The sequence below is a fragment of the Torulaspora globosa genome, chromosome 3 (genome assembly GCF_014133895.1).
Source record: "Torulaspora globosa chromosome 3, complete sequence".
Taxonomy (NCBI): Eukaryota; Fungi; Ascomycota; class Saccharomycetes; order Saccharomycetales; family Saccharomycetaceae; genus Torulaspora; species Torulaspora globosa.
Window position 1 is genome coordinate 143,930 of NC_050729.1, and position 21,131 is coordinate 165,060.

The following is a 21,131-nucleotide window of genomic DNA, read 5'->3' on the forward strand; positions in this document are numbered from 1 at the left end:
TGTACGTACGCCAATCGTTAGTCGATCTCATACACCTGACGCTTTAACTATTTTATCAATATCGGCAAGCGAGACCGGTTGTCTGAGTTTCGCAAATATCTCATCTAGTTCCCGCAGATATGCTTGCCTTGAGGCTACTGTAGACTGCTTTCTTTTGAGCTCCAAGGCACTTCCAGCTGTTGTAACGTCCGTCTTCAGACCGTACTCCACCATGAGACACGCCTTTAATCTTTTCAGACAGAGTAAAACCAAAAGTGTCTGCTTGACTCTTGGAGAAACCTCAGAGCCCTCTAGCTCATCAACCTGGTCGCTCAATATTTCACTTAGGTGATCTATAAGTGTTTCAATAGATTTAAGGACCTCGACCAATTCTAACTGGGATGGGAAGGTCAAATGGAAAAGATTTGCACATAAGTAGATGATGTAGCTTGCGGTTTGTTCACTCAGGTGAGCAGCTTCAATTTGGTTAAAGTGCATTTTCAAAACTTTAAAAACACTTTTGAAGAATCTAGCGACGTCTTTCTTACTAGCTCCAGTAACTTTCTGCAGATTCCTCAGAAAACTGTCATTTCTGTAATAGTCTTCTCTGAGAATTAACTGGGAATATTCTACAGCAACTTTAAAGCCTTGTGCAAAACCATTAAATACCATATTTTCGTATTTTTCGAGCAGCTCATTTAGAATATCCGTCGCCTCAAGACTCATATATTCATTGGTCGAAGCAACAAGACCGATTGCAGTGGGCAGGCAATGGGAGGGATTAATGTAACCATATTGAAGGGTTAATTTCAGTAATTTAACAGCGATAAAAGAGCATTTCACATCACTTGAACAGCAAGCTGTCAGAATTGGCTTCAAAAAACGAGTTACAAGGGCAGAACACACGCCGTCGCTGACTGATTCAATCTTCTTCTCCTTCAAAAACTTTTTCTTCAATCTTTCATTCGAGGAGACAGAACAATTGACCCCAGCTTTCATGATGGATTCGCGCTCTTCCGCTTTGAAAAAATCGTACAGGCTTTCCAATATGGCAAACTTTATATCTGAAGTATCTTCATTCAGCTCTTTATCGATTAAAGCGAGAATCGGTCTTGAGTTGAACAATTTAGGATGACTCCCACATAGCTGCGTTAAATTCTTGACCGACACGCGTCGAACAATATGCGGCACTCCTTCACCTGATAACAGTAGTAGACGCTTGGCAACGTAGGCGTAGACGGATTCATCTGCTTTGATAAAATGCGGCTTGCCAGTTGCCTGACTGAAGCGACAGTAACGAGCAAAACCTGTTGCTAGGTAAATTAGTCTTTGTAATTTTCCTTCAGGAATAATATTCGAATCTTTGCTAACCTGATTGATGTAGGGACTTAAATGTTGGAAGCAAGAGGAGCATGCTTTTAAAATCCTTCCAAAGTCATTCCTACGAGAAGCTACACGCCAAAGCAGAGGCATCGCTTCATTAATCTCTTTAACATTCATTCGTGGTAATCTGCTCAACAAAGCAGTCTCTAGATCTAGTAGAAAATTGGATTTGAATGTTGTCAACTTATCCAGCGTACTCCTGAAAACATGTAGAATGTGAAATTGTAGGTCACTCTTTTCATCTGAAATAAGGTATGGATATAATGCAATAATATGATTCTTTGTAATGAACGAGTGGTTGCAATCGGCAAATTTAGCGAGAAGGTTCAACAGCGGACCTTGCTCAATCTTTTCCTCACCAGAGTCTGAAAGGCCTTCAATTTCGGTTATTTTTTGTACCAGAACATCCGTCAGGTTACTCAGGCATTGTTTGACTTCCTCTGAAGTTCTCGGAGAAAGAATTTCTTCGTTTAATAAGTAGAAGTTCAGAAGCCATTCGAAGTGCCGAGAGCAGTTGTCATTTAAACTGACAACACCAGCCATCGAGTTGATAACATCATCACAGACAACGCGCTGACGCTCAACAGATTGCTCTTCTGTAATGGAAAAAATCCATCTCTTCATCAATATTGATCTTGCCATTTCAATAATCACGTCCTCTTCGTCCTCCAGCCTTAGCATTATTCTTGATGCCACAAAAGCCCGAATGCTTTGCGAGTCAGTTTCAGAGTATATCTTTTCGTTGATTCTCAGGATATGCTTCCGAACCAGTATACTTTCATCATCAAAACTAGTATTCAGCTGCCTGTAGTATTCAACAGCGGACGATCCAATGCTGATGAGATCAAGGATTGCGTCTTTTACCGAAGCAGGTGAGTTTTCCAAGGTCTTTCCAATCGTAACTTTGATCATAGGGCTTGAAAGAATAGTATGATCACGGGCGGCCAACATTGAAAGACATTTGATGGCGGTAGATTTGATCTTTATCTTCTCACTCTCTAAGAGCGAGAGGAGTAGTTTCAGATACAACTCGTAATAATTTATGAGTTCGAAAGCATGAAGATATGAGAAATAGTTGCGCTTGATATCCGGATAATCTACCTTGAGGGCATAAGTATTGTTGCCCAACAATGATTGTGCTCTTTGGACTTCATTCATCACCAGCTTGGCTATCTTTTCATTCTGAGTTTTATCATCTTTCGTATATTCAATCGCTTTCAATAATGCCCCGATAGTCTGATGCCAGAAGTATGCCACATTAGTTTTCTCATCTGGCTTTGAAAGACAAAACTTTAAGCAATTTTCATATGATTCCATGAACTGAGGCAAGTTTTCTGGGTAATTGACTAACCTTATGACATTATTACCTTCATTTGGGCGAGTAGCACATTTAATACCGAAAATACAGGCACCCGCCGTCCCGAGTATTTGTAAGCTGATAGTTTCAACATTGGCGGGGTGTTGCTGCGCTGCTGTAAGTTCTGTCAGCAGCTTCCCGAAGGACTGAGCGAGTAAAAGCTCTGATATAGCATACGATGGGTAAGGTAATAAAGCAACCAGGTCCAAGAGGTAGTTCTCAAGCACATGGCGATATTTGGATGGGCTCTGATGAAATTTTCCCCATATTGTATCAATCACTTGGTTTCCAAAGCCATTCAGAAGTTCGATATTCTGCCGATACTTTTCAGTCACCAATATCAGCGCATCGTTTGAAGTATTTGCGTCACTTATGTCTGCCTTACAGGCTTCCAAACAATTTAGATTTTCTAACATTCGAATGAGCGTCAATGTAAAATCAGTAACAAAGATGCCATCCTCGACCCGTCGGAGATTCTTTTGGTTCCTCTTGCAAGGAGTGTTTTCAGCCTGAGAAAGAAGCTCCTCGACTACAAACTCTCGGTGCTGTGGATATTTTCTGAAAAGGGAAACGAGTATCTTCCTACTGTAATCAGTGATGTTTTCCCAGCAGTTTTGAAGTTGCATGTCGTTACCAAAGTTAAGGTCGCTTTCCATAAGAAGACCAGCGAACAAGCTGATAATTCTAAAAGCCAGCGAGTCGTCCAAATAGGAAGTTCTATCAATGTAAGCGGCTAGGCGAGCAATCGACTGCTGCAATGGGACTACTGATTCTTTTTGCCGACAATCTTGGCTTAGGCTGTCCTTGATAGTTTCCAGCGAGAACGCTAGGAAACCGATTGGCTCCAGCACAAATTGTTCAAGAGAGAGCCTGTTGTCATTCTTGGATACCATAAGCAGAGTGAATATCAGACCTATCGAAACATGTGCTATCTTGTTTAACGTTGAATTATAAGCACCTTCCTCGTTGACCAGCTTCACACATTTTATGTTACCGACCAGGATTTTGAGAATTTCAATCAATCGCTCAGTCTCAACTTTGGCCCAAGCGCTCGGGATCGACACAATGCTATTGAGAATAATTTCGAGTCTTGCTAAGCAAGGCTCAGAGAGCACAAAGTGTTCGTCTGAAATTTTTTGCCACCATTCCGCAGCTTTCGCTGTGTTTGATGTGGGACCCTCGCTTAAGGACTCGTAGACACAAGCAAATTCCTGCAGATACTTGTCTCCCAGGTCTACTCCATTAATCGTGATACCTGAACCTCCTTTCGATCGCTTTGCAGGGGGTTCCGCGTCTGTTTCTCTAACCTGATCGGACCTTTCTGAGGCCTCAGACTTGCGTTTCATTGGCCTTGAGGCATTCGCAGGCTGTGACTCCTTTATATCTTCTCTAAACACCTGACAGTCGTTTGCATCAAGACACATCTTAGCCAATGGCGACAGACCATCATACAAGTCTGCTCCCTCGCCAGACGGCTCTGCCAGCACGGTCATGCTTCTTGGACGCTTGAATGCTAATCTTTGACCGCTTTCATCGGCAATATGGAACGATATCGCTTTCATCTCTGGAATTGTTCCGTCAGCTAACGAAGCAAACGGTTGCTCTAAGCCAAGAGCCGGCACAAAACAAGGATCTGCCAAATCGGAAAGACCGTCCTTTGGAACAAGATAGTTCACAGGATCGTGACCAACAGCCTCAACCAGGCATTTTGCGATCTCTTTGCTTTCTCCGGGAGTTTCTGGCATAGCCGCCAAGTAGCTATTGTCTGTTCACCACCGTCTCGCAACCCCTCGCTTAAAGCCTCCAACGAGTCCCAAATACGGCCAACCACCCGGCACGTTGAGTACCAGCTAAATAGAGTCCGAATCCAAGGCTACTTCCCCTTCGATAGATGTTTCTTCAGACTCTTAAGTGGTAAGTACTTGATCAGGTTCAACTGTAGGAAAAAAACCCACCATAATACAGCTTGTGTAATAGACAAAGGTGGTCGCTTGAAGAAAGAGCTGGATCATGAGCAAGCTGAGAAGTTTACCAATTGTATTTGAATGCAATAACTACTTTATCGTGAACAAGCCCTACGGAATGTTCTCCCAGCCTGGCGATATGGGACAGCAGTACGCTCATCATCCTCACAAGTCGAAGCCTCCGGTGGTGTTGGATGAATTGAAACGGCAATACGGCGACAGGCCAGGCGGATGTCTGGAATGGAGGACTGTCCATAGGCTTGATGCTTGCGTCACAGGTGGTATGCTGATCGTGAAGAACAAGAATGCTGCGATTCAGTTCTCTAAAAACCTACGAAGAGGCGGTAACAAAGGTTTCAAGATGACAAGAAAGTACGTTGCCTTGGTGGGCGACGGTGAGATCCATCCCAAATACACAGGCGATTCGGGAATCATCCAATGCCTTGGAATGGTCACGAAATATAGACGTTTTGACGAAAGGTGCTATGTACTCGAGCTAGTTTCGGGTGGTAAGCATCAGATACGTAGGCATTTGGCGCAAGGCGTTGGACAACCGATTCTAAACGATAACAGGTTTGGGGGGATATTGGTGCCAGGCACTGAGCCGACGCAGATCGCTCTCCATTCAGCCTGCATTAAAACTGTGATGGGATTTCAAAGAAGAGCGCATTTGATTCCGATGATATACAACAACGATGGCAAGCTTTGGGACTCTAAGTACGTCGACAGCAAGGGCAACTTTATCCCAGAGATACAAAGGGTGCTACTGAATGATTCGAGTGACATCGGACTTTAGGCGGAAAGGTAACTCGTGCGGGCCAGTAGAGCGTCTATTATCCTAAAGGCTAGAAGTTTATTGCATCGTTTGTCCCTGCAAATTATCTCGATGATCTCTGTCACGTCTTTTTCTTCGACGCCAAGGACAGAATCCAGTCTGTAGGCGTGGACGGCTTGCCACAGGTCGTCAGCACAAGTGCGCTTAAAATCTTCGAACTCATCGCCTTCGGGTATAACTGTTCCCGTGCCTATTTTGTTGTCCTCAGGAAATAATCCTTCTCTCAGCAATATAAGCAGGCGATGCATATTCGTCTCCATTGACACGCATTGTTTGATGAGATTGAAGAACAGGTTTTGGAACACAGCATCAACAGACCTGGACTTGGCTGACCAGTATTGTAGGGTCTTTCCAACCGCGTACAAGTAGGGTTTTCTGCCAGGCAGCTTCAGCAGGTCCACGAAGATGAGAGTGAATACGTTCGTATACGCGAGCGGTAGCTCGAGAGCCTTTTTTGCTGATTTGTCCATGGAAGTCATGAGTGCAATTGTCCTACCGGCAGCCGCGATCCACTTTTTGATCCTATCCACTGGCCCAGCTTTCGGTTGTTTATCTTTTCTTCGTCTTCTGGCCTCCAATTTACGGCATAGCTTGCTGATAGCGGAAAGAGCAAAATAGGGCTCGGATACTCTGTCCATTATCTTCCCCATCAGCAGTTCGTTGAACAGCGCCTGCAGAAAAGTCGTCTGCAGGCTCGAGCCTGCAGGGACAGTTGCTAGCACGTAGTTTGTCAGCACTTGAGGGTAGTATCCCTCCTCGAACGAGGTTAACTGGCAATAGCGATAGAACGCATCATCCTCGCGCACACAAGCCCTCATTGCTTGGATGTGTTCCGATAGGACAGACGGCAGGTCATCGGCAATGAAAGGCTCGCACTCCAGGTCGGTAGATTTCAAACGGCCAGCGATTAGTTGAGTCAAGTCGAACAATTGGGCCATGAAAAGATCGTCGCAAGTCGGGATCTTGACGCCATACCACGATGTCACAAAATTCTGCCACACGAGCGACATCAACGCTTGCAACGGGAGATCTGCCATCGAATCCAGCTTACGTATTCGTTGATGCAGAGAAGTAGGATACACTGAGCAGCATAGTTCCTGTAAATAGCCATCTGAATTCTTCGCAAAGCCGCTCTTGAACGGTGTATCGTCCTGTCCGTTAGAAGAAGGTCTGTCGATGCCTTCGTCATGAAGCGATGAAGACAACCCAGGCGTTGCATCACGCTGCTGCCTCAGCACGTTGTGTCTCTGGAACTTGGGCACCAAGCTCGAGCTTGCGTTGTAGAGAATTGTCGACATACGGTCGGTGGTACAGCAAGTTTGCACCAGTGGTAGTCTTTAGCGTCGCGTTTAAGCCCATCGTAGACACACGTAGATCGACAACGAATGCCAGATGAAAAGCACCGCTATGGACCGGTCGTTCGTCGAGTTGCTGGAGAGCCCCCAGCGGTTCCATTACAAGGAGCTTTGGCTTCAAGAGACGGATCCTCTGCGACGCAAAGTGCTGGAGCTCTTCGCCTTCGGAACAGTACAGCACATACAGGAAGATATCCCGATGACTGCCGGAATGCTGCGCAAACTGCAGCAGCTCTCGATCATATCGCTAAGCGAACGCCTTCGAGAGCTTCCCTACGGTCTAATCGAGCAGGAGTGCGGGATCCGGGACACCGGCACCATCGAGGAGTCTCTGATACGGCTGCGAGCGGTCTTCGAGGTGCGACTGGACTCGCCAGCGCAGCTGGCGACCATCGAGCGCTGGTTCGACTGCCGAGACGTGTATGGCGGCGAACGAGAGCTGCTTATCGTGCCGCCACCTCCGACTACCAGAGAGTCGCTGATCCAGGACCTGCAACGCTGGCACCGAAAGCTACACACAGACATCCTGGGACGCCAGCCGCCCTCCTGATCACAATGCATTTTCTCATGGTCCTAAATAACAGGTAGAATAAATAATTAACTAACCGGGCCTCCTCAGGCGTCCTTCTTCTCCTCGCGCCCCGAGCCCGCCTTCCACAGACTGGTCAGCACCCCGATCACTCCGTTCTCCTCGGTCTCCAGCTTGTAGATGCCCACCGCCGAGAACACAGATCCCAGCGTCAACAGGTACATCGCGTAGTTGTAGTTCCTGCCGTACACCCGCCTCGGGATGTAGTCGATGATACACGACTGGAACCCGATGTAGACGTGTCCCAACAGCACAGACGCCAACACCGCGTCTGCCACCTGCGGAGCCGACCCGCCGGAGGCCAGCTGTGTCACTGCCAGCGGCACCATCGCCACCGCAAGCGCCCTCTCGAAGTCCCAGTGGTACGACCCATGCATCTTATCCACCGCTGGAGGCACATACGCGTCGTTGGGCGTCCCCTCCACGCCGCCAGCCTTCTGGGGCAGCTTCGACAGAAACGGGATCGTGAACGCCCTGGTTGCCGTCCGCTGCAACCCACACGACGCAACACTCCTACCCAACAGCACTGATCTCTGCAAAAACATCTTCGACACCGGTCTGTCCTCCAGCACCGATCCCCGGTCCCATCAACCCTCCGCTATTTATACTCCTGGCCCCGGGCGCCAAATTCGGGACCGCGGATTTCGGAGCCGGAGATGGAGGAGCACGTGACCGGTGAAATTTGTCATAGAAGCAGCGATCTGGAACTGTAGGTGGTATATATGAGCGATGAGGCAGCGGATAGACAGGCATTGGAGCGGCTGGAGGGTTCTAGGAGCTGGAGCTGAGGCAATTGATGTGGCAGCGTAGTGTTAGAGGCGTGGCGGCGAGAAATTTGCGGTTTTTTGGCGGCGGTGGTGGGATGCCGTTGACGAGGAGCTCTGTGCTGCCCAATGGGCTCACGGTGGCGAGCGAGAGGATCCCGGGGATGGCGACAGCGACGGTGGGAATCTTTGTGGACACAGGGTCGCGGGCCGAGAACGAGAAGAACAACGGGACGGCGCACTTCTTGGAGCACCTGGCGTTCAAGGGCACGCAGCAGCGGTCGCAGACGGGGATCGAGCTGGAGATAGAGAACGCAGGGTCGCATCTGAACGCGTACACGTCGAGGGAGAACACGGTGTACTATGCCAAGAGCCTGCAGGAGGACATTCCGCGGGCGGTGGACATCCTGAGCGACATCCTGACGAGGTCGGTGCTGGACCCGCGGGCGATCGAGCGGGAGAGGGACGTTATCATCCGGGAGAGCGAGGAGGTGGACAAGATGTACGACGAGGTGGTGTTTGACCACCTGCACGAGGTGGCGTACGCGGGCCAGCCGCTGGGGAGGACGATCCTGGGGCCGATCAAGAACATCAAGTCTATCACGCGGAAGGACCTGAAGGATTTTATCACGAAGAACTACAAGGGCGACCGGATGGTGCTTGCCGGTGCTGGCGCGGTGGACCACGACGATCTCGTCAGGTTTGCGCAGCAGTATTTTGGACACATCCCGAGGTCCGAGTTCCCTGTGCCTCTGGGGACGCCTCGCGGGCCGCTGCCGGTGTTCAAACGGGGCGAGAGGTTCATCCAGGAGGATACGTTGCCCACGACACACGTCGCCGTGGCTCTTGAGGGCGTTTCGTGGTCAGCGTCCGATTACTTCGTCGCGCTTGCGGCACAGGCCATCGTCGGTAACTGGGACAGGGCCCTGGGCGCCGGCACAAGCTCTCCTTCTCCGCTGGCTGCAGAGGCTTCCCAGAATGGAACGCTGGCCAATTCGTACATGTCCTTTTCCACTTCGTATGCCGACTCGGGCCTGTGGGGGATGTACATCGTGGCAGACTCGCAGGAACACAACGTTACAAGAATGATCGACGCCATCGTGAGGGAATGGCGCAGAATCATGGCAGGAAACATTTCCGATGGTGAAGTGCACAGAGCGAAGGCACAGCTGAAAGCAGCCCTGCTCTTGAGCTTAGATGGCTCCACCGCAATAGTGGAGGACATGGGCAGGCAGATTGTCACCACTGGGAAACGCTTATCGCCAGAAGAAGTTTTCGAAAAGGTGGATAAGATAACAAAGGACGATATTGTCATCTGGGCGAACTACAGGCTGAAAGGTAAGCCTCTTGCCATGGCGGCCCTCGGTAACATGTCAACGGTCCCCGGCGCCAGCTACATCGAGAAGCAATTGAATGCATAGGATGACGACTTTTTTTGTCGGAGGTTAAATAGGTTAAGTATGCTTCCATAAATGTTTAGTAGTAGTTACGGCTTTTCAGGACGATCTAAGCAGCTCATCTGTTATCTTATCGTCGGTCGCATCGTCGGTCGGGTCGAGAGACTTGACTCCAAGCCTCCTCAACACTTCGACGATCTTGGCTCTGTTGAACCCCAGGCTTTCAAAGTGCTCCACTACGCTGGGGTCGATACCATAGAGCTTCGCCTCATCTGTTTCTCTCTCAGACGGCTCCACGCCGTTCGCTGAGCCGTAAAGTTTGGTCCAAAGGGCAGCCGTCCTATTGAACGACTCTTTGTCACGCAAGTAGTGCTGTGCCACCTCTGCATCCTGCGGATCGTTCGGTTCCGGCGATTGCAAAAGCGCTTGCAAGGAGATCAAGGCGGATTTCAACGTTATCACAGGTGACCATGCATTCTTCAAGATATCTAGACAGATTGCTCCTGTCACAGACGACACATTGGGGTGGTAAACTTTGGTATCAAATTTCATCTTGGGAGGCTTGAAGGGATACTCCATGGGTACTTCTATGTCCACGAAGAAAATCCCTCCCTCGTAAGGAGTACCTGGTGGTCCAAGGAATGAACCTTTCAAATGATGGATATCTGATTCGCTAACGAACTCCAGATTGATTTTAGCCGCTGGATCGTCCTTCACCGCCTGCATTTCTTTCATGATTCTCTTAGCCCTCGACATTTTTCCGTTCTCTTCAAACTTAGTCCTGCTATCAATTCTATAACCCTCCAAGGACTGATATCCTCTCCAACAGCGTTCAGTGGTATGTTTCCACTGTTCTGACTACTTCAGATGAACTCGAGAGCTTAAGATGCCCGCCATCCTGGTACACTGCCCGGTGTTACAGAACGAAGCAGGGTAAGCGGCGAACTAAAGACTGTATATAAGTTGACTAACATTTAACCAGTATGGATGTGTTATGCGTCCGCTAGCTCGTCTTCCTTGCTGTTGCCGTTTTGTGCGAAGGGATCCGTCTCTTCTTCTTCCTCTTCTTGGTCCAGGTCTTTGAACACGCTTTCTTTCGGGATGCGCTTCATGATCTCTGGCCGGTCGAACAACGGCCCTATTTTGGTGATCCACCGCTGTCTCTTGTCCAATAAGGCCTTTAAACTGGAATTGGCAGCCTTCTGTTGGGCAACCTGAGAAGCCGACTCAGTATTGGCTACGGAAGAGGTGGTTGGATGATTTTTCTTTCGTTTCTTAGGGACTCTGATTCTCTTCACGTATGCTTGATCGATCTGTTTATCGAGATCGTCCAGAATGGAAGAGTACTCTTGCCATGCTAGCCGTCGTTCGACAAGTGGTATTAGTGCGTTTTTTCGCTTTTGATTTTTTACAGTCACTTGCTTCAGCGAGTTTTGCAGCTCTCTCAACTCGGCGCTAATTTCATCATCCTCTCTGCCGGTCAGCCAATCCGGGTCGTCACCTGTTGGATTGCTTTCATCCTTGGGCATGTTGACGTAGATGCCCACGTACTTTAGCTCTCTTTTCAATCGTTCTTCGAAGGTGGGATAATCGAGGTTGATGCTGTTGATTGTCCATCGATGTGGCTCAGGCAGTGAGCTCGTCATTCCGCCAGTCAGCGGTTTGGCTGATTCATCAGTCTCGCTCATGGGGGTCTGCGCAGCCGCGGCAGCGGGCGTCTCTTCAAAATTGTTCAGAGAGTCACTCTGGGAAGTGAGAATACCATTCGGGAGGTTTTCTTCTTTTATCCGGACTTTGGAATCATTAGTGCTGAGCTTATTTTCATTCTCGTCTTTTAAGATTGCGGAGAGCAGTCTTGAAACAAGCGGACCACAGGAAATATCTTCTGTCTCTAAGGTGGAATCATTGATGTCGGCGGCACTTTTTCGAGGTAAGACTGAGGTGAGATCGCTCACCGGTGGAGGTGAGGCAGTTGCCATATCCTGCGATGATTGGTCCTTCAACCAAATATTACTGTACAAAGGGCCTAATCGCGGTATGACGAAGGAGGTCACCTCCGGGTCGTACGACTTGTCCATTTCCAGGCTTGTAGGGATGATATACTTACGTTTGAGAAACTTGATGTCATCGTCGTTAAGCGGGCGGAAGAAATTCTCAACCGAGCTGAGGAAGGTACCATACTGAATTTGGTTAGTCGGTTTTGGATGAGAAAAATCCTTATCTGGTAGCTCGCCTGGTAAAAGGTCTTTAAGATCGTTCGTTGGGTAACTGGCAACATCATATTTTCTTTTTAAATTTTCTTCCCCTGTGCTTTCCAGTCCTGATTCATTAAAAAGGCCTAACGCCGCCGCCGCTGCTGGCAACGTTTGCGAGACTACGAATTCCGATTTCGGGTTCTTGACCATCGGTTCGCTCTGTCTCCTTTCGCCACGAATATCTGCCACGTTTTTCGCATCTAGCTTCACCTTCTTTGACGGACTCACCGAGATGTTGTCTGTGGGCTTCTCTAGTTTCACCTCATCGCCTTCTTCATCGTCGATCTCGATGTTAAGAGATCGCTTCCGCCTTTTAGGTATGACTGTGGTCTCGCTTCCTTCGTCAGAGCTCGTACCAGCTGCGGAAGCATGAGGCGTTGCCTCTTCTGGCTTCCCCGTTGCCGGTTCAGCGTCCACGGCGTCCTGTTTAAGCTCAAATTGTTGCACGTTTGCATCCGGCTTCCCAGCCCCTTCATCGCGACTTCGCTCAGCGCTGCGATCTTCTTGGGTTCGTTGCGCTTCTTGCACCTTCCTGGCATCTCGTATCCTTTCAATCGCTTGAATTGTTTCTCTATCGCTCTCGGCAATCTCCTTCAGAGACGCAAGCAACTTGTCGAGCTGACCTTTGAGCTCAATCAGAGCTGGTCTATCCGGTACAGATCTCACATACCTGCCATTGAGCATCCCGGTGTCTTTTTCGAACGTCAATGAGAGCGTGCTGAGCACCGATGACAGCAATTTCGAAGGTGGATCGACTGCGGTCTCCACATGCTGTGGTTGATCCCTCGGACCTTTGCCCCTTCTCGCTACCTTTGACGGCATTCTATGAAATAGTAACAGCTCTTCTTCGCCCTCTCTAATGCTCTTCCTACATGAGACCCTTCATACTTGTTGATCTCCATTAGCTAGTCAACTTGGGTCTAGTTGCTTGATCATAAGATACGTCTGAAATTTTTCACTACAGCGATAGTGTGTTAAATCAACAAAGGATAAGGTCATCTAGAGTGTTGGTTCTCTGCCATTGATCTGGTTACTGGATCTCAGTTCGTTGGTATGATTAGGAAAGGTGCTTTGCGTTTGTTGAGCTCCTCTGCGAGATCCCTTGCGGGAGAGACGGTAGGGACATCGCACGCGAACCCTCAAGTAGCCAGAGCGGGATCAATTTCATCCAATCTATACCTAGAGCCATCTAAATGGAAGGGACTGCCATCTGAGAAGATCTTCCATTTGTACCGGGAGAGAATTGTGAAACTGGGATCGGAATATAAACCGTGCGACGAGGAATTGCAAGCGTTGCTCAGTACTGCGAAAGAGACTGGAGTTCTGGAGCGTGATATCAAGAAGATATACTACAACGGTGAAAAAGGAGCATCAGATATCCTTGGAGGCGGCTTACAGGATAGTTATAGCCCTAGGCCCTTTATGTTCGACGATCTGCCCAGTCAAGCCCAAGATCTAGTCGCGCAGCATAGAGAACAGCGGTTCTATAACCGGCTGGCAGCTTATGAACTGCCTCTTTTGGCTCAGTATCGTCAGCCTTACAGGAGACCATCGCCCAAGACACACCCTGTGCAGTACCGTTTCACAACCTACTTGGGCGAGGATCACCCTAACGCTAGCAAAGTTGTGCTAAGGGTCAAGACGGAGGAACTAGGGCTGAACAAGAGAGAATTGCATAAATTTCGTCTGCTTGCAAAGACGCGTTATGACCATTTGACCGATGTGTTTAAAATGTCCAGCAGCAAGTTCCCAGAGGCTGCCCAGAACGCTCGTTATTTGAACGATATCTTCAAGAGACTGTTGACAGAGGCCAAAGATCTCACCGACGACTTTAGCGATGTTCCTTTGGACACACGGCACACCCAGGCTAAGAATCTGCGTAAAAAGAAGCACGATTACGCTTTCCCTGAAGAGTGGAAGCGCCCCGAAGATGCTCCAAAGCACAAGTTCAGAATCGTAGAAGAGATTGAAAAGAACTTGTAACGCCTTTCGCATATCTTTTGAAGATCTACTTGTACATATATAATAAAACAATTCAAGAACCACAACATAAGGGGAAACTTGATAGTACAACCAATGAGACGATAGACGCCCTAGTGGTGGCTAGAAGAGTCCTTCTTTTTGTCCTTCTTCTTCTTCTTCTTTTTCTTCTCAGAGGTCCCGGAGCCTGATTCTTCATGGGACCTCTTCTCTGCGCGAGGTTCGTAACTCTCTTCATGTTGGCGATCGAAAGGAACGGGAATTGGAGCGCTGCTGGGGGGAGCCTCTAACGCAGGAAGAGTACCATTCTTCTTGGCTTCCAGGTACTTTTGTTTCTCAGTCTGATAGTGAACCAGCTCGACGTTGTAGGCTTGCTTCCACTTCTCCTTCTCGTCCTCGCTGAGTTCCTTCCACTTCTTAGAAATCTCCTGAGTGATTTCCGTCGATGAGAGCGGAGGCAAGCCCGCCCTCTGCCTAGCATCTCGAAGTTCCTGGCGCACAAACGCGGAATACGCAAAGAAGACGGTCAACGGCTTCTTTGGAGCATTGGGATCACGCTCCACCTTCTTCTTGGCAGCTTGCTTGCCTGCCACGGGAGCGGAAATCACGCTTTCTTTGTCATCGTCAAGCGGATTAACCAGGTCTGAACTGATTCCGTGCAACTGGTTCGTTGCAGAAGTAAGCTTCTGCAGCGACTCGGTCAATGTAGTGAAAGCCTCAATCTTTTCCTCCTCATCACTGCCAACTGCATTATAGAAGTCAACGATCGACGATGCCGTCTGGTTGGCTGACCTCGACAACTCGAATAGCGAAGACACCAACTGTTAACAACCATTGTTAGTCATCCAAAGAACTAAATCAAACAACACGCCGCAGCAGCAACACATACTGAGTCCTTAGCTGACCTGAGCTTCAATGCAGGATCCGTTGTCATCTTATCACGTGGAGCTTCTACTCGGAATGATCCTTGTGGTACCAATCCAGCCTACGATAGCCGATTACTCAGGCCTCCCACTAGCTTCTTTTCAAGTTTAGAAGGAAAATTTGCTGCTGGGCAGAGTTCGTCAGCCTGCCCGGTGGGCTGGGTAGCCCGCCTGCAAGCGAAGCGGCGAAAATTAGTACTGGCAGCAGTGAGGGCAGGCAGACTGAAAGCATCAATTGGACTTTGAGCAGCAGTTATGGATCGTAGAGGGCCCTCTTAAGGCAGCAATTGCGTGAGGGGATCCGGGCTTTCTTGGGCTTGTCTCTCGGCTCCTATCTTGTGTGTATATGTGGCTAAATGGTAGATCAATGGTAGATCAATGGATATCGACATGTCCTGATGGTCTTGCAATAGCAGTCGTTTTCTTGCGGAAGTTGCGCCTTCGTTAAGGGTTCTACGGCGGGTTCCTGGCTTTCCATGTCCCTTCTTGCGAGTTCTAGAATAGGGCGGGCTGTTGCAAGTGCTTTGAACCATACCAACAGCGGCCAAACGCTTAATAGGTCTTTTGCGACGCCGTTAAAAGCCTGTGGTGTCAACTTGTGTTCTTGAAGCATCGATTCTCCTCTGTCGACGACAAGCTGGGCGGCTAACATGGAACGCCCAGTAACCTCGTTATGCAAGGTTGGCTGCGGTTAATGGGCGCTAGAAAGTGGTCGAGAGGCTTGTTCGTTGGCGGATATCGGATCGTAAGTAACCGATATTGAACTCATGGGCGGATTGGCTGGAACTCTGAGCTTATTATGGGAGGAATCAAAAACCAGACGGGCTGACGAGTTCTAACGTAGGTGCGAGAGGGTCCGACTACGACACTGTGGATTAGCAAGCTGGCGAAGGTATAGGACATAGCAGACGGTTGAGTGGTCGCCTGCGGGGCGCGTTTGAGGGCAATCGAAAGTCTTCAAGTGCTCTCAAGACGTAAGGTCGATTCTGGTTGCTCTAGTCAGCTAGCTCGATATCTATATGGGGTGATGGTACTCGTTTGGGCCCGTTGTGTTCGAGCTGATCGCCGCATCGCATTGCAGATCCATGAAAACAGTTGATCTCACATAAGGGTTCACATCCCTGTTCGAAACTTGGGATCCTACGGGCTGGAGAGGTGAGCTGATGCATCAAACTAAGGAGTTGAGGCATAAGGCTGCTGGTCACGATGGTACGTTGACCGACAAGGATGAATTGCTGGTGTTTAAGCCTACTGTCCAGCAGGAGCTAGATTTCTATAAGGCGATCCAAAACAAGATGTACAGTAGCGAGGAGTCCGTGGAAGGAGATGTGCCTTTGTACTCCTGGATGCCTACCTTCCTTGGCGTTTTAGATGAAGGATTTCGGGAAGTACCCGAAGGAGCAAAGGTACTATCCACAGTTGTACCGTCAGATGATGGTTCCAGGGAAAACTCCACCGATATAGGTGACAAAAAATACATTGTCTTGGAGAACCTGCTGCATGGCTTCTCACAGCCTAACGTACTCGACGTCAAACTGGGGAAAGTTCTTTATGATGAAAACGCATCAGATGAGAAGAAAGATCGTTTGAACCAAGTTAGCCGCACAACGACTTCAGGGTCTCTTGGATTCAGAATATGTGGCATGAAGTTGAAGAAAAACGCATCGCTGAATGGCATTGATGCAGCTTATTATGAGACAGACGATGATGACTATGTCTTTCTGAACAAATTCTATGGTCGTAGCCGCACAAAAGAAAATATAGAAGAAGCATTTTGCGTGTTCTTTGCTAGTGATGCCCTTTCATCTGAAAGAATCAAGAAATTGAAACGTACCTTTCACCAGAGGCTGCAATTGCTTTATAATACTCTTTTGGAAGAGGAAGTGCGAATGATATCATGCAGTTTGCTGCTAATCTACGAGGGCGACCCTGAGCGTTGGGATGCTTTGAAAGATCAAGACTCGTTGTTGCGTGATGACTTTATAGATTCCGGTGATGAAGGCGACGATGAAGTCGAAGAGACCGTGGGAGGAAGAGTCCTGAGTTCCCTTTCCCTGATCGACTTTGCTCACGCAAGACTGGCACCAGGTGAAGGCTATGATGAGGGCGTTGTTGACGCAGTTGAAAATCTAATGACATTATTTCACGACCTTTGTATTAAAAGCTAGCGCGGGAGCACTGAAGTATATGGACTATGTACTTATGTGGGATTGAACGGGGATGTGCGCGAGGCGATTGCTTCAGTCCAAAATTTTGACAATCTTACCGATGGCGATGGTGGTACCTTGATCTCTCAATGTGAATCTACCTAATTGAGGGTAGTCTTCGTAGGTCTCGACACATACGGGCTCTTCTGTCTCCACCACGGCGATAATTTTCATTCCCTTCTTCGCAAAAGCAGGAGGTTTCTTCGATTTACGGTTTGTACCTTTCTCTAGTTTATGAAGCAGTCTCGTAATTGTAACTTCCTCGATAGCTGTGTGGACATGCATAACACATGAGAAACCGGCTGACATGATCGATTTTAGTTCCACAATCGCGATTTGGGCGACAAACCTAGTGACGTTCTTGATTGGATTCTTTGGAGATGTTAATACGAAACCCGCTGAAATGTCTTCTTCCTCGATACCCTTTATCCTCAATTTAACTTGTTCACCACAAATGGCCATATCCACCTCGTTCTCGGTTTCATTATAGATGTTTTGAATTTCGACATTTATTTTGTTAGGCATTAATAGCGTTGAATGACCCTTCTTGATGTGACCAGATTCAATCTTACCCTCAACGACAGTACCCATGTCTCTCATTTTTGCGGCGATTGGCAGCATGAATGGCGCATTGACTCGACGGTCCAAATGGCTCATCTTATCTAGGTACTGCAGCAGTGATGGCCCTTCGTACCATGGACAAACCTTTGGATCAACTCTGTCCTTCAAACCAGCACCACTGTATCCGGAAACGGGCATAAATACAACATCCTCTTTGACGTTGTAACCAATTGCTTTCAAGAAATTGCTCAAGTTCTTGACACATTGGTCGTAACGTTCCTTTGACCAGTTGACAGTTGGGTCATCCATCTTGTTAATCACCACAATCATCTTGTTAACACCCTGCGTCTTAGCCAGTAGAGCGTGTTCCCGTGTTTGGCCACCCTTCTCGAAACCAGTTTCGTACTCACCCTTTCTTGCTGAAATGACTAGGATACCAACGTCTGCTTGGGAAGCACCTCCGATCATTTCTGAGACGTACATCTTGTGCCCCGGAGCGTCCAGGATGGTGTAACGTCTGCTTTCCGTTTCAAAATATGCTCTCCCAACCTCGATCGTCTTACCGTCATTTCTCTCCTCTTTGTTAGTGTCCATGACCCAAGACAGGTACCAACCCTGTCTACCGGCGTCTTTAGCCTCCCTTTCGTATTTCTCGACGGTTCTCTTATCGACAGAGCCGGTCAAATACAAGATATTACCACCCATTGTGGACTTCCCGGCATCGACATGGCCCATAAAAATGATAGAAACGTGATCCTTACCGCCAAACATGTCCTTAACGACTTCCTCATCAACTTCATCTTCTTGCTCCTTGATCAGAGCATCGGCACTGTTCACAGCGTTGGATTCTTCTTCGATCTTGAGTTTTTCAACCTCGGGCAAAGATTCCTCGTTCTTAGCTTCGTTCTTGGCTGCAGTTTCCGTCTCGCTCTTAGACTCAGCCTTTACATCCTCCTTTGGTGGCGCACTCTTTTCCTCCTTCTTCCCTGGTTCTGCCTTTTCTTTCTTCTCCTCTGGCTTGGCATCCACCTTCTTAGTGGCATTTGCGAGCTTGATACCCGAGCTCGAAACCAGCTTCAACGTTTTCTTAGGCTTGGCAGCAGGCTGCTGTTTTTGCTTCTGGAAATCTTCCAGAGTCATGCCCTGTTGCTGTTGTGGTTGAGCGTTGAATCCGCCCTGATTGTAGCCGCCGTAGCCCTGGTTATAGCCCTTGTAGTTGTCGCGCTGGTAGCCTTGTTGGTATCCACCATATTGTGCATCAGCTCCCTGATACTGTTGGAATTGCTGTTGCGGCTGATATGACTGATACTGTGAATATTGCTGCTGCTGCTGCTGCTGGTATGGCTGTCCGGCATTGTAACCCTGGTATCCTTGTTGACCATTATACCCCTGATATCCTTGGTATCCCTGCTGAGCAGCGTAGTTCTGGTAGTATTGTTGATAGTAATTGTTACCATCCTGCTGTTGCTGACCCTGGCCGGCGCCCTGATTTTCAGACATTTGATATGATGTATTCCTCACCTTCTCAAAGCTTTATACCCGGCTAATATCGTCTTATAAAGGTTCCTAATAGTAATCCGCCAGTACTATCAAGTCGAGATGTCTATGATTATTCGTATTATAGTCAAGTTCTGAAAATTTTTTTTTCCTGAAGATCGCGCGATACGAACTCAGTGAACTAGATTTCGAACTTCAAAACTATAGACTAAGATTACTCATCTACTGCTTGATGTAGCCCACAGCGTATGAACCAGCTCCCGGTAGTTGTTCTTGCAGTGTAAGGTAGGATTATTCCACATATGGTGGTAAGCCAGTTGATCTATTCTTGAACGGGGTTGGGGTTCTCTTCGAACTCCAGCTCTTCGTCGGGGATCTCTTCTATGACGATTCTTTTCTTTGGTGCCGGCTTCTCCGAGCCGTCGCGTATCTTTGGTACTTTCACCTGTAGCAGACCGTTGTTGTACGTTGCCCTGATCTCCTCGTCCTTGATACGGGGCAGAACAGGGAACTTAACTGTTCTTTGGAAAGCGCCGTGTCTGAGCTCGGAGATTTTCAAGAACTTTTCGTCAACGTTCAGCTTGTCGCTGATACTGCCCTTGATGATCAGTTCGTGAGATGAGGGATGATAGTCTACCTTGAAGGCTTTCGATGTGGCACCCGGCAATGCGACGACGACTACATAGGCATTCGGACAGTCGTAGACGTTTGCCTCGGGGGAGAAGGGCAAATCCAGTCGAGTCTCCGGCTTCGAGACCTGCAATGGGTTCGACACAAAAGACCTCGAACGCGATGCGGGCTTTTTCTTGCCGGCTGGTTGCGTGTCCGGCTCAGGCTTCTGCTGCTCGTTTTTGGTTTCGTCCACTGGAGCCTCCGCTTCAGGTTCAGCAGCGCCCTTCGCCTCATTCAGCTCCTCGCGCTGAACTGACTGCTTGATATTTTGCTTTCCCTCGTCGGCCCTTTCGCCTGGAGGTGCGCCGCCTAGCAGAGCACTCAGCAGATCCTGTAGAGGGTCGGATTGTCCTCTGTGGTGGTGATGAGCAGCACGCAGATACGGTGTTTCCCCCTGGGGAACCTGCTGGCGGTACTCGTCCTCCTCGGAGCCTGAGTACTCTTCCGCGTCTCCCTCCTCGTCGCTATATTGGTAGTAATCGGGTCTGTAATAGAACTGTTCTCCTGGTATGCCCCGGTAGTAGTAACCGGCTGGCGGTCCATCAAATCTACTATAGAGTGGGAAGCGTCTGGCAGTTGCCCTCTCAGCCCGGCGCTGAGCTTCGGCCTCCGCTTGCCGTCTTTGCAGCTGGTATAACTGATCTTGAGGCGACCTGGCTTGGCCTTGGTTCGAAAGAGCGTTCAAAACATCGTAAAGTGACAAAGATGGCTGGTAGAAACTCATTGTATAGATTTCAGTGTCCTTGACTTTCAGCATTTTCGGTGGCAAACCCCAAGCTTCTGTCAGGCCAGCAGCTTATATAATCTCCTTAAAGTTTAGGGGGTTGGGATGTTTAATGAGGGCCTTTGCTACGATACCAGAGCCGCCCAAGATTGGTATATAAACATCCACGTTATCGTGCCCTGGGCACATCAGAGTAGTCTTGCCTTTTATTTTGGGATTACTGCGATTCAACAGGCTCAGAGGTATCTCACTCTGGTTCCGGATTGGCAAGATCGGACTTCAGATGTCTTTTGGTTGATGAACATCGACCGAGGAGTCTAATATATGCCTGATCGGCATTGAATAACATCATGCCATAAGGACAATTGCGCCGGGCTTCAAATTGCCTTGGCAGACAGGGTGCCGCGATTTGAGCTGTACAATTCAGACTAGCGCATGGGTCTTAGCAGGAAAAAGACGAGACATGATTCCCTTGCAAGAGAATGCGGCTACCGAATCTACAAAGAAATGTGGTTAACGATGTATGATAGGCTGAAGTTCTGAATGTGGTTAAGGACAACAAAAATAATTTTTTAAGCGATTTTAGTGGTTCTATAGTGTAGTGGTTATCACTTTCGGTTTTGATCCGAACAACCCCGGTTCGAATCCGGGTAGGACCTTTTTTTTACCATAATGTATTTAATTTCTGC

At 48.4% G+C, this 21,131-nt stretch overlaps 13 protein-coding genes and 1 non-coding gene across 14 annotated transcripts; 6 read left to right on the top strand and 8 right to left on the bottom strand.

The window, feature by feature from the left end:
* Positions 1 to 27: 27 nt before the first annotated feature.
* On the bottom strand, positions 28 to 4,464 carry SCC2 (cohesin-loading factor complex subunit SCC2; the record flags this gene model as incomplete). The annotated part of the gene is made up of 1 exon (XM_037282687.1): positions 28 to 4,464. The coding sequence occupies one exon, from the start codon at positions 4,462 to 4,464 to the stop codon at positions 28 to 30; it is 4,437 nt and encodes a 1,478-aa protein (XP_037138582.1).
* A 265-nt stretch (positions 4,465 to 4,729) lies between these two features.
* Positions 4,730 to 5,479, top strand: PUS5 (pseudouridine synthase PUS5; the record flags this gene model as incomplete). The annotated part of the gene is made up of 1 exon (XM_037282688.1): positions 4,730 to 5,479. The coding sequence occupies one exon, from the start codon at positions 4,730 to 4,732 to the stop codon at positions 5,477 to 5,479; it is 750 nt and encodes a 249-aa protein (XP_037138583.1).
* On the bottom strand, positions 5,476 to 6,816 carry NVJ3 (Nvj3p; the record flags this gene model as incomplete). Its single annotated transcript, XM_037282689.1, has 1 exon — positions 5,476 to 6,816. One exon carries the CDS (start codon positions 6,814 to 6,816, stop codon positions 5,476 to 5,478), a length of 1,341 nt encoding a protein of 446 aa, XP_037138584.1.
* A 94-nt stretch (positions 6,817 to 6,910) lies between these two features.
* On the top strand, positions 6,911 to 7,423 carry CSN9 (Csn9p; the record flags this gene model as incomplete). The annotated part of the gene is made up of 1 exon (XM_037282690.1): positions 6,911 to 7,423. The coding sequence occupies one exon, from the start codon at positions 6,911 to 6,913 to the stop codon at positions 7,421 to 7,423; it is 513 nt and encodes a 170-aa protein (XP_037138585.1).
* A 65-nt stretch (positions 7,424 to 7,488) lies between these two features.
* Positions 7,489 to 8,007, bottom strand: HG536_0C00780 (CybS family protein; the record flags this gene model as incomplete). Its single annotated transcript, XM_037282691.1, has 1 exon — positions 7,489 to 8,007. One exon carries the CDS (start codon positions 8,005 to 8,007, stop codon positions 7,489 to 7,491), a length of 519 nt encoding a protein of 172 aa, XP_037138586.1.
* Positions 8,008 to 8,258: 251 nt separating this feature from the next.
* On the top strand, positions 8,259 to 9,647 carry MAS1 (mitochondrial processing peptidase; the record flags this gene model as incomplete). The annotated part of the gene is made up of 1 exon (XM_037282692.1): positions 8,259 to 9,647. One exon carries the CDS (start codon positions 8,259 to 8,261, stop codon positions 9,645 to 9,647), a length of 1,389 nt encoding a protein of 462 aa, XP_037138587.1.
* A 75-nt stretch (positions 9,648 to 9,722) lies between these two features.
* On the bottom strand, positions 9,723 to 10,379 carry UBC1 (E2 ubiquitin-conjugating protein UBC1; the record flags this gene model as incomplete). Its single annotated transcript, XM_037282693.1, has 1 exon — positions 9,723 to 10,379. The coding sequence occupies one exon, from the start codon at positions 10,377 to 10,379 to the stop codon at positions 9,723 to 9,725; it is 657 nt and encodes a 218-aa protein (XP_037138588.1).
* Positions 10,380 to 10,615: 236 nt separating this feature from the next.
* On the bottom strand, positions 10,616 to 12,700 carry NGG1 (histone acetyltransferase NGG1; the record flags this gene model as incomplete). Its single annotated transcript, XM_037282694.1, has 1 exon — positions 10,616 to 12,700. The coding sequence occupies one exon, from the start codon at positions 12,698 to 12,700 to the stop codon at positions 10,616 to 10,618; it is 2,085 nt and encodes a 694-aa protein (XP_037138589.1).
* A 231-nt stretch (positions 12,701 to 12,931) lies between these two features.
* Positions 12,932 to 13,861, top strand: RSM24 (mitochondrial 37S ribosomal protein mS35; the record flags this gene model as incomplete). The annotated part of the gene is made up of 1 exon (XM_037282695.1): positions 12,932 to 13,861. The coding sequence occupies one exon, from the start codon at positions 12,932 to 12,934 to the stop codon at positions 13,859 to 13,861; it is 930 nt and encodes a 309-aa protein (XP_037138590.1).
* A 110-nt stretch (positions 13,862 to 13,971) lies between these two features.
* HMO1 (Hmo1p) lies at positions 13,972 to 14,792 on the bottom strand (the record flags this gene model as incomplete). Its single annotated transcript, XM_037282696.1, has 2 exons — positions 13,972 to 14,679; positions 14,748 to 14,792. 2 exons carry the CDS (start codon positions 14,790 to 14,792, stop codon positions 13,972 to 13,974), a joined length of 753 nt encoding a protein of 250 aa, XP_037138591.1.
* A 1,152-nt stretch (positions 14,793 to 15,944) lies between these two features.
* On the top strand, positions 15,945 to 16,949 carry ARG82 (inositol polyphosphate multikinase; the record flags this gene model as incomplete). The annotated part of the gene is made up of 1 exon (XM_037282697.1): positions 15,945 to 16,949. The coding sequence occupies one exon, from the start codon at positions 15,945 to 15,947 to the stop codon at positions 16,947 to 16,949; it is 1,005 nt and encodes a 334-aa protein (XP_037138592.1).
* A 72-nt stretch (positions 16,950 to 17,021) lies between these two features.
* SUP35 (translation termination factor GTPase eRF3) lies at positions 17,022 to 19,049 on the bottom strand (the record flags this gene model as incomplete). Its single annotated transcript, XM_037282698.1, has 1 exon — positions 17,022 to 19,049. One exon carries the CDS (start codon positions 19,047 to 19,049, stop codon positions 17,022 to 17,024), a length of 2,028 nt encoding a protein of 675 aa, XP_037138593.1.
* Positions 19,050 to 19,368: 319 nt separating this feature from the next.
* On the bottom strand, positions 19,369 to 20,475 carry HSP42 (heat shock protein HSP42; the record flags this gene model as incomplete). The annotated part of the gene is made up of 1 exon (XM_037282699.1): positions 19,369 to 20,475. The coding sequence occupies one exon, from the start codon at positions 20,473 to 20,475 to the stop codon at positions 19,369 to 19,371; it is 1,107 nt and encodes a 368-aa protein (XP_037138594.1).
* Positions 20,476 to 21,029: 554 nt separating this feature from the next.
* On the top strand, positions 21,030 to 21,101 carry HG536_0Ctrna1Q. Its single transcript has one exon. It is a non-coding gene; the product is annotated as a tRNA-Gln (tRNA).
* Positions 21,102 to 21,131: the final 30 nt, after the last annotated feature.